This window comes from Danio rerio, chromosome 13 (assembly GCF_049306965.1).
Source record: "Danio rerio strain Tuebingen ecotype United States chromosome 13, GRCz12tu, whole genome shotgun sequence".
In the NCBI taxonomy this organism is placed as follows: Eukaryota; Metazoa; Chordata; class Actinopteri; order Cypriniformes; family Danionidae; genus Danio; species Danio rerio.
Window position 1 is genome coordinate 25,852,174 of NC_133188.1, and position 11,507 is coordinate 25,863,680.

The window sequence follows — 11,507 nt, forward strand, 5'->3', positions numbered from 1 at the left end:
AACAGTATGCATTTCTGTTTTCATGCAGGTGGCAAACTTGATCTACCTGTAAATATGGGGGAAGATCTGGCAACATGCATATGAACGGGCCAACTCAAGGAGAGCAGGATGGCAAACAAACCAAATATTCATGTCTTTTTGGGTGCCCCATGTCCTCAAGCCCTCAATGTAGAGGTGCAGGACAGAGCGGCCAAACACTGGACAACAATGGACTTCACTTGGAGTCAAGGTCAGCTGATTCCCAAACACACCACTGGAGAGGCCCAAACAGATGATGAGTCTGGTGTCGAGAATAATGACTGGCTGAAGTCTGCTGTTACCTCTGATAAACTACCTGAGAGGAGAGAAGAAGAAAACAAAATATCAGAGGATGACAGCACTCCATCAGGCTGCCAATCAAAGCCAGAATCTGTTGAAGAAGAGGAGTTGTGTCCTGTATTAGTGACAGAATATCTTGATAGTTGCTTCTCTTCTTCAGCTGGACAGAGCAGAGATGGGAGGCCCAGGTCACCAGTTTCCACTGAGACTGAGTATCTGAGTTCATGGACAAAGTCTCAAGCTTTGCTTCTTCGAAGTAGAGTGTCTCAATGTTCAACTTCTGGACTCCTTGAAGACTTTCTTTTCGGTTTTCCACACAACCCTCCTAAACAAACACCCTCAGCCTCTGAGAGTTCCCCAGAGTTGTACAGTCCTGCAGTCAGTCCTGAAGAAAGAGGTTTGGGGGGAACTTTGCAAAGCTCAGGAGAGTATGACAGTCTGAGCCAAAGACAGCAGGAGAGAGGGCTGATTCTGGAAATTACATCTGAAGGCATCCTCTGCTCTCAGGGCAATGCTATACCTGAAAAACCTGTGAATCAGGAAGATGTTGGGCTTATTAGTGATTCTCCAACTTCAACTGCACAGTCATCATCTGGTCCCTCTGCTGCTAAAAAGATTAGGTTCTTTCAGACTGCGTGTAAAACCAAAGAAACAGATCAGAGGACAAAAACCGTTGTTGCCCCTCTGTGTGGTCCTACAACCCTGCTGGCCAGGTGTACGACACATGGTGTACGGTATGCTATCTTGGTGGCTGTGGTGCATCCATGCCACTTAAAAGAGGTCAAGGTGAAAACCGGAGCTTCTGCTGGTACCAGCGTACCTCTAGCAACGCTGATTGTCACTGACCAATCAGATGTGGAGATGAAGGTGGTTTTATGGCGGACATCTGCCTTTTGGGCCCTTACAGTTTATCCAGGAGATATTCTGCTAATTACAGGTGAAACAACCAAGATCTACAAATTAACACAATTTATCTTCGATTCTTACATCTATTATTTTTTTGTATATTAATTTATATATCATAAAGGCTTAACAAAGATTTTAAGTGAACATCCAAATGTACTATGCACTGGGAAATTGAGTAACTCATGCTGAAAAAAGTAGATGCAACCGCATTTTATGATTATTGCCACTATAGGGAGAATTTATGCAGAACAAATATAATTAAAATACAGCAATATAAAAGCTCCAATTGAAAACATGATTTATTTATTTAAGGTATATACCTAGACATTTAAAAATCTACATAATGATTCATATTTATGTCATATTTGCCCACAGAACGATCAAATGCATTTAAATTATATATATACACAGTTGAAGTCAAAATTATTAGCCCCCTTCAATTTTTTTTCTTCATTTTTAAATATTTCCCAAATGATGTTTAACAGAGCAAGGAAATTTTCAAAGTATGTCTGATAATATTTTTTTTTCTGGAAAAATTCTTATTTGTTTTTTTTTCTTTCGGCTAGATTAAAAGCAGTTTTTAATTTTTATTTTTTTACCATTTTAGTGACAAAATTATTAGATTTGTCCGATAGTCTACAGAACAAACAAACGTTATCCAGTAACTTGCCTAATTACCCTAACCTGCCTAGTTAACCTAATTACCCTATTTAAGCCTTTAAATGTCACTCTAAGCTGTATAGAAGTGCCTGAAAAAATATTTAGTAAAATATTATTTACTGTCATCATGATGATTAAAGATAAAATAAATTCATTATTAGAAATGAGTTAATAAAACTATCATGTTTAGAAATGTGTTGAAAAAATCTTCTCCCCGTTAAACAGAAATTGGGAAACACACACACACACACATACGGGCAGCACTGTGGCACAGTGGGTAGCAAAATGCCTCACAGCAAGAAGGTTGCTGGTTTGATCCCCGGCTGGGTGAGTAGGCATTTCTGTGTGGAGTTCGCATGTTCTCCCCTAGTTCCGCGTGGGTTTCCTCTGGGTGCTCTGGTTTTCCTCACAAGTCCAAAAACATGTGGTATAAAGTAGGTGAATTGTCCGTAGTGAATGAGTGTGTGTGGATGTTTTCCAGTGATGGCTTGCAGCTAGAAGTGCATCTGCAGGGTAAAACATATGCTGGATAAGTTGGCGGTTCATTCCGCTGTGGCGACCCCAGATTAATGAAGGGGAAAATGTTGTAAACAAAAACAATGGTCCCAATGTATTTCCTGTTTCACATTTTTTATTTCTATACCTTCAGACAATCCAAAAAGAGACACATAATAATAGACAATGTTATGATAGCTGTTTTAACATTAAGCTATGATTGAATTGCCTCTTGTTACAGTTAATAGTGTGATAGCAAGCAGGAAATATTCATGGGCCAATGCCATGACCACATTGAAATTGTCTATATATTGAGTGGAATAAAATGGTCCTAAAATGACATAAATGTCGTTTATCGCAATATATTTTGGTATAATATATCGTTTAACAAAAAATAGGTATTGTAACAGGCCTATAACCATGGATGCATTAAAGGGGACCTACTATGCAAAAATCCTGTTTAAGTGGCATTTAAACAATTGTGTGGCTACAGTGTGAGAATATAACCAGCCCCTAATGAAAATATTTAATCCATTATATTTTTTATAACCACACTTCTTGTATGGGTTGTACACATAATCATAGAGGGAAAGTCCCACTTATTAGTGACAATCTCTGACTCATTATCATATACACAGCCCTGAGTGTGAAGCAGTATAGGCATTTGTTTCTCTGCCTGGAACACAAACTCATTTAAATTTAAAGCATTAAAATATTAAAATTTATACTTTAAAAGCTATAAAAAGTTGCCTGCTGGGTCATTTAAACTAAAATGTCACATACACACTTTAAGGACGCCAGAGACTGATTCTACATCTTGTAAAAAGTGGCATAATTGGTCCCATTTAAGTTGATCAAAATAGACTGAATAAAAATTTCTCTTTCAAATAAATGCTGATATTTTATCATCTTAATATCTGTAAGCATTAAGCTGCACAACTTTCTAATCTAAGAATGTTTTATAATTATTAATAACATTAATAAATAGTACAAATACATATAAATATATAAATAATTCTTGACTTTGTGAAAGATAGCTTGACAGTAAAGACTGAATAATGATGCTGTTTTGCCTTTTACAGGAATGTATTATTATTATTTGTGTCAAATAAATCCAGCCTTGCAGTGATCAGAAGAGACTTTCAACCAACCACATACTGTAAACCTATAATATACAATGGGGTCCACAATTATTTAGACCACATTATCTATTTAAAAATCTAACCATTACGTCTTTGTTATGTCTTAACTGGGAAATAAAATGTATGTAGCCTTCACTGAACTTGTAGAATGCATACATTTAAAGAAACCATTGTCAGCAGAAGGAGTATGAATATAAAAATGTACCAGTAAGCAACAAAACAAGTAAGTCAGGATGATCTACTAAGATAAATGACCTGTAAGGCCAACTATGGTGGATCAGCTCAACCAATACCAGTATATCCAGAACAGAAGTGACTCATCTTAAAAGAAGAAGGATATGTGGTTGAAAAACACTCCTGAAATGTGAAAAGTGATGAAATGTCTGTTGATTTACCTTTCTTTTTTTTACATTGGCAGATGTAGCGGTGCACATTGACAAGTGGAAAGCTGAGACTGTCCTGCAGTCCTCTTTCACCAGCAAGCTGCTGAATTTAGGACAGGTCACAAGAGAGCGTATTCCAGTCGGTAACCAAAATCTAATCACTAATGGGGCTATTTTGTCTGGATAAAAGATGTAAAGTCCTGCTTTTGTAATGCAGATCTTGTGTAGCTCCACAGAATTTGAACAGTCACTCATTGAGAACGCTGTGTACTCATCTATGTGAGAAGCGCCCCCTGTTGGTGTCTCTGCCTCCTCACAAGCCTCAGGATTTGCACTCCATCTCTTTCATCCGCCTTGGAGCATTACGACCAGACACACTGGTTCATGCTCTGCTGAGGGTTAAACACAGCAAATTAATCACAGGTAATTTTATTGCAGTTAAGTATTTCAGATTGTATAGTAATTTGAATACCGTAGTGGACAGTGAAAGTATGGTTGAGAGGGACACAAACTTTAACAATTGGTCCACGAACTTTACCATTTTTAGCTGCATTACTTACTTAACAGTCACATCTTAAAGGGTATCAATTACATTTTTGTTGCATAATTCAGTTTTTCTGGGTTTTAGCATGGCGTGATGAGGCAGAGGGAATATCCAGAGCTGGAGGTTTGTTGAAAGCAATTTTGACTGTGGAACAAGGAGATGGCCAGCAGGGAGCTGTCATACTTTGGGGAGCTGCTCTCTCATGGCTGCAGCGTTTGGAGAGGAACAAAGGTGTTTTATAAAGCAGTGAATCTTAAGCATAGGCCAAAGCCCACTAGGGGACTTTAGCAAACGTTTAATCAATTTCATTTATGAATATATATTTTTAATATTTAATTTTAATATTTTAAATGGGTGAAATATAATATTAAATTTAGTTATTATTCTAACTAAAATGTATATTTTTAAATGTCTTGTTTTATTGTTTTTTTATTATTATTTTATCTATTTAAATTTTGGGCTGCACGGCGGTGCAGTGGGTAGCACGGTCGCCTTACAGCAAGAAGGTCGCTGGTTTGAGCCTTGGCTGGGTCAGTTGTCATTTCTGTATGGAGTTTGCATGTTCTTCTTGTGTTTGCGTGGGTTTCCTCCAGATGCTCCAGTTTTCCCCACAAGTCCAAAGACATGTGGTGTAGGTGAATTGGGTAGGCTAAATTGTCCATAGAGTATGTGTGTGTGAGTGTGTATAGATGTTTCCCAGTGATGGGTTGCAGCTGGAAGGGCATCCACTGCGTAAAGCATATGCTGGATAAGTTGGCAGTTTATTCCGCTGTGGTGACCCCTGGTTATGAAAGGGACTAAGCCGAAAAGAAAATGAATGAATATTTAGATTTTGTAAACAAACATGCTAGAAACATCTTAATATGAAGACAAAGTGTTAAATCAAGTTAGAAACATGTTAGTCATGCTAGTTACATAACAGCATAATGCTATTTATTGCTATAAACATGCCAGCAATGTGGTAAAACATTAGCAATCTTAAACCTTGTAAAACCATGCTAGAAACATGTTTATACGGAGAAAGTGTTTTACATAATGCGAAAGACATGCTTACATGTTAAATAATGCAAGAAACGTCGGCATGGAGGCATTGTTACAGTACATGTGCTAAGGTATGCTAGCAATATGTTAATCATATACTATATGTTAATTACATACTACCATAATTGTAATACTTGCTAAACTGTAAACATGCTAGCAGTGTGTTTTATTTTCTATCTTGTAATAAATTATTCAATTATTGGACTAAAATATTTAAAACTTTGAAAGATGCGTTTGGCATAGATCTGCATACAAATCCACTTCTGGCCATTTTCGTGTGGCAGCAGATGCTAACCTTTCAGTAATGATCCGAAAGGCTTTAGCTTTTACTACTTTGCTAGTGAGACATCTCATCCTTTAAAAGTGGAAACATGTCTCTCCACCCTCTTTTGATGCATTTCCAATGGGAAGTTATAGGCTGTTGAGGGAGGGAAGTGTTTATTTGGAGTCCTTCATAGCTTGAATGTTGTAGTTGATATTCCATGTAAAAACCTAATAAAATAAATTAGAAAATAGAAATTTTAATTTGGAGGCATGTTATTCTATGCTAGTGACATACTAGCATAGTGATAATACATGCAATAAACATGCTAGCAATTTGTTACCAAGCTAACAGTCTTAAATCGTGTGGAAAAACATACTGGAAACATGTTAAAATAAAGGTCGGGTTACATTGTGTTAAAATATGCTAACAACATGTTATTCATGCTGTGACATAAGTGCATATTAATGGACCAAGTGTGCCGCAAGCCTACGTTTGAGTGAAGGTTTCGGCCATTAGATCGCCCCCTGGGGGCTGGCTGCAGTACAAGTCATAAAGCCCGCCTCCTCCGTGTTAATGAAGGAGACTTGAGCCCAAATAAAAAAAAATATTACACTTGCAATAAAATGTCCCGAAAGATAGCTCTGGTCGATTAAGGCACTGGTTATTGTGCTGAAATAGGTGCAGATCTTCATTTTTGTAAACAGTTTGTTTTTAGCAGTAATTTAATGCTGGGCGTGTCATCGTGATTGACAGCTGTGATTGACAGTTTCTCAAAGCGCGGCGTCTGAGCTTCGGCAGGAGACTGAAGTAGACTGAAATGTTATTATTCGATTTCTGTGTTATTTTACCATGACAAAATGAGTTCAGTAGTAAACTATAGTTTCTGACATACATGATCCTGGTGGAACACTGTTTATTCGCTAAGTTCAGGGCTTTTTTCGGGCTTTATTAGTTTGCTGATACACGCCTAGCCACCCAGATAGCAAAACACAGTTCCGGCTAGATTCTCGCCTGCCGGAGACTTATCTCTTAGAGCTCAGACTGACTAATGTTACCTCTGCTGGACCTACTGCGGATGCCTGGACTCACTACCCAATTCCAGCCCGAGTCAATCGAGCCAGATGCGGCGGCCGAGCGAGCCGGCGCTGCCGCATGCGAGCTGGAATCAGCCCGCGACGCCGCGAGTAAGTTATGCGATGCGGCCTGGAGCTGGCGCGATTGAATATATAAAACCCTCATATTTGTTAACGTTATTACATCCATTTGTGTTGATATGACCGCAAACGCATGCTGAGAAGTTCGGGGGGCGTGGTTGATTTTACATAAAGCGTTTGGTTGGAAGCTCGACTCTGCTCATTTTCGCGGCTCCTCCTCTGGCTCCATCAGACAATCCTTCTGCGCATGTCTGGCTCCAATTTCAGCAGTCTTTTGCGACAGTTTGTGCCCGTCAAGCAGGCGTTTTGCCCTCAAGGCGTTCAATGGGGAAAAGGGCTGTCGCGTCGTCAATATTTTTTACAGTCATTGTAATGGACCTACTTGTTATAAACATGCTAGCGATGTGCTAAAACGTTAGCAATCTTAAATATTTTAAAAAACATACTAAAAACGTTAATATGGAGACAGTTTAACATCATGCTAAAGCATGCTAATATGTTAAATCATGTTAGAAACATGTTAATGTAAAAGCAGGGTTGCATTGTGTTTAAATATGCTTGCAACATGTTAATAATGCTTGCGACATAACATAATGTTAATATTTCCAATAAACATGCTAGCAATGTGCTAAAACATAATCTTTAACTTTTTGAAAAACATGTTAAAACATGCTAGAAACGTTAATATGGAGACAGTTTTACATCATGCTAAAAACTTGGGGGCAGTGCTACATTCTGCAAAAGAATGCTAGCAACATGTTAATCATGCTAGTGGCATGGTAGAATAATGTTAACACTTGCTATAAACCTTGTGAAAAGAAATTCTAGAGACATGCTAGCAATGTTACAAATTCTGGAATTAATTGTATTAATATGCCTCATCTGAATTGTTAATGCACCTCACAGATTCTGTGTGGGAATTCAGGATGCTGCTAGTCAGACAGGACGTGACCTCAGGCTTGCTAGAGCTGCATTCGACTCCGTGGGGCACCTGTCAGCCTCTTTTTCCTGATGACAGTCGATGCAAGGAGTTTTACAACACTGTCCGCTCTCAAAGGACTGCTAGCTGCTTTGAGATTGATCTCAGCACACTCCTGTCTCAGAAATACTCTGGTACGACATTTTATTTACGTCCCATTAGTGTAACTAATCATAGTTTCATTAAGACTCTCTTGTTTATGTACTCATTAGGTGATGTCGAACTGAAAGTTAAAATCACAGCTTTCCAGTTCCAGACCAGTCCGTCCCAGGAGGCTTCTCTGTTAATAAATGGCAGCACAACCTTGGAGGGCATCATAGGTGTTGTCTCTGGTGATGTCACTTTTGCTGGATGCAGCCAGTGCTCTGCAGAGCTGGAGACAGATGAAAACGGCATATACAGACCCTGTTACCCTTGCCTACCACATACAGGAGTGCGCCGCTACTATAGGTCTGGTCCTATCTCTGTTTTGTTATATCTCTTTAGCTATACATTCATATGTATTTGTTTTACATGAGAGATAAGTCATAGTTTCAGTCAAACTTAAATGATATTTAGTTTAACCTTTATACTGTATACTGTCGGGGATGTTTTCATCCACTCTGGGGTGATTTTGAGTCTTAATTTGGCCATAACATTTTCTGTGTTTCAGCTAGCAGAAGGATTTTTGGTGACAAATATTTTAAGAAAATGCTTAGATTTTTTTTTTTTTTTTTTACATTCTTAACTCAACAATACACTCTGGGCAAATTTACTACCCTTTAGTTATGTTAGGGATGAAAACTTCCACTGAATTAAACTGCTGTGAAAACGCATTAGATAATTTTTCTTGCATAAATTTGATAAATCAACTTCAGTCCTGATCAAACTTGCCAAATGCTTTGAAACTTACATTATTTTAACTCTTTAAATGCCAAATTCATAAATGATGTCACTGATTTGGTGGAAAAAGCAGACCTTTTATCAAAGTCTTGGACATGTGAAACAACATTGCCTTTGATACATTGTTTTTCATTAATTTTAGTTGTTGTTCCCTAATTTACTGTTGGTGGCTGTTTTGCCCCATTGACTTCCATTATAACCACGTTTTTTTGATTACAAAACCATGACAGCATATAATCATGCATTTTGGTTGGTGGATTTTCAGGTTGGGAAGAGGTAAAATTGGTAATTTCTACTGTTGATCATCAGTTGGCACCATTAGTTTCTGGATTTTAAATAACAGCAAGTTAAAGTGTGTGTATATGTGTGAGTGACCTTTGCACACTTACCTTTATGTGTCTGAGAAAATCGAAATATGCATCTCAGCTCTCAGAACTACATGGAGTACATAAAAACAAAGACTGTGTATTTATGCACTATCAAATTTGGTTATAATGAAAGTCAATGGGGCAACAAAAGAGTTAAAATCCTGTATTTTTTAAACATTTAGTAGTTTTTATCAGCACTGGGGTTGATTAACAGTTTCGTGCAGAATAAATTGAAAAAGAAAAAAAAAATATATATATATACATATATATATATATATATATATATATATATATATATATATATATATATATATATATATATATATATATATATATATATATATATATATATATATACACACACACATATATATATATATATATATATATATATATATATATACACATATATATAATGCATTTTTACTGCCGTTTAATTCAGTGGATGCCTTCATCCATAATATAACAAAAGGGTAGAGCATTTGAACAGTGCACCTGGGTTAAATATTATCTAATGTTAAAATAAACAATTTGTCGCTGATAATAAAATGTGTACATGTTATTCATACTAGTGACATTAGTCATAAGCTGTACTGTATGTGCTAAAATGTTATCAGCATGGCTAAAATCATGCTAGCAACAAACAAAGTGTCATGCTAAAACATACTAGAAATTGTGGTAATCATTAAGGTGACAAAGTAGCAATATATAATGTGCTAAACATGCAGAAATGTAATCAGTTTTGCTAGCAACAAGCTAAATCTCATGCTAAAACATACTAGCAAAATGTTAATCTTGCTAGTGAAATGTTAGCAGTATGTTATGTGCTAAAACATGTTGTAACTTAATATAAATAAAACCTAATGTATTCATATTTTTCAGCTTTCTATTAGTCTGGTGGAAAAAGTTACCCAGTTCCGTAGTCTAGATCATGACATGACTTGTCTTTCTAGATCTGTTGTTTTAACGGTGAGAGCTGGAGGTGATCAAATCTGTGTGCAAGTCCCTCCTGCTCTAGTGCAGAAGATCCTTCTGAACACACCCCCGGATAGACTACATAAGTCTGTTGGTGAGCTAATTCTTCTTTTCCCTCTTCTCAAGCAATGCCATGTGTTTGTATGTTGTTGCATTTTCTTATTGTTAATTTAAGCAGCATTATTCTGTTTGTTCCTAGCCCCAGCATCTGAAGTGAGGTTCATCCAGGTAGTAGCTAACAGGATTAGCTCCATACTGAACCCCATGAAGAACACATTTCTCCTGACTGTCCGAAGCCATTTCCAGTGTGATGAAAACAGCATTCCTGTCATTCAGAACTTTTTATTGTTAGACTTCAGCTCACCTGAGACATGATGTCTATTCAGATGATGCCGTCTATTTTTACTGACAATGATTAAACTGTCTGAATTTTTAAAAACGTGTATTATCCTGGCCCTGGATAAATTGTTGTAGAAAAAGGATGGGTGGATGATGCTTTTTATTTTTAAATGTTGCTAATGCTAAGAAACATTATTAAAGGGCTTCTACTATGCATTATAAAAGGTCATTTTTTTGGTGTTGGGGTCTCTAACAACAGGCTGATATGCATGCAATCATGTCTAAAACACTTTCATTGTCTTGTAATTATTGTCTTTACCTAATTATGGCAAAGACTCCCATACAATCTGTTCAGCGATTCATTTGTTCTCAAACCCCTCCTTTGCGTGAGGCTAATCTGCTGAACTATTATAAGTTGAACTATTTTGAAGATATACGCACCACTTGTGTGTAGAAACAGCTGATGGTTGCAGAGGATAGCGAGTTCAAAAACGCATTTAAATCTGTAAAGAAAGAGGCATTTTTAACATTTTGGACATGATATGTGAATCGCCCATACACATTTAACCTGAGAGATACATTACAAGCACTGATCTATAACAGACATGTGATTTTAAGTCACAGGGGGTGATTACAAGTTACAACACACATACATATTTTGCAAACTACACAAAATTAGGCAACAATTTTAATAACACTTACATGTTATGATCCAGAGGAAGAACAAACTGATCCATATGAACTGTAACAGTTACTGACAAAGTCCCTGTCAAAGTCTGTCAAAATCCTATACATAATAATCTATGCAGCTCCTTCCTTTAATAGCAAACAGCTGACAAATTCCGTGTTGCAGCGTACAGCAGGTTATTGTATCAAAAAATGACAGGAACAATCACAGCACTGGGTTGGCTATACTGTGGTATTGTTGTGAAAATAAATGTTAGCCCTTAATTCCCTGTAGCCGAATCGCCATCTGTTAGTGATCATCATCTTTGTGTGATCAGTGCCGTGATCCCCCTCACTCTGCTAGTGTCTCAAGTGAAAGGCTCATTCCCG

At 37.2% G+C, this 11,507-nt stretch overlaps 1 protein-coding gene across 2 annotated transcripts in view; it reads left to right on the forward strand.

Moving 5' to 3' along the window:
• Positions 1-10,675, forward strand: part of shld2 (shieldin complex subunit 2) — a 16,974-nt gene extending 6,299 nt beyond the window's left edge. The window contains 8 exon segments of one of the 2 annotated variants that reach the window (NM_001145633.1): positions 29-1,255; positions 3,940-4,047; positions 4,133-4,327; positions 4,533-4,679; positions 7,815-8,021; positions 8,100-8,337; positions 10,091-10,206; positions 10,291-10,675. In NM_001145633.1, coding sequence (NP_001139105.1) covers positions 109-1,255; positions 3,940-4,047; positions 4,133-4,327; positions 4,533-4,679; positions 7,815-8,021; positions 8,100-8,337; positions 10,091-10,206; positions 10,291-10,487 — 2,355 coding nt within the window. In that variant the 5' untranslated portion in view covers positions 29-108 and the 3' untranslated portion in view covers positions 10,488-10,675. 2 annotated transcript variants of the gene reach the window in all.
• Positions 10,676-11,507: the final 832 nt, after the last annotated feature.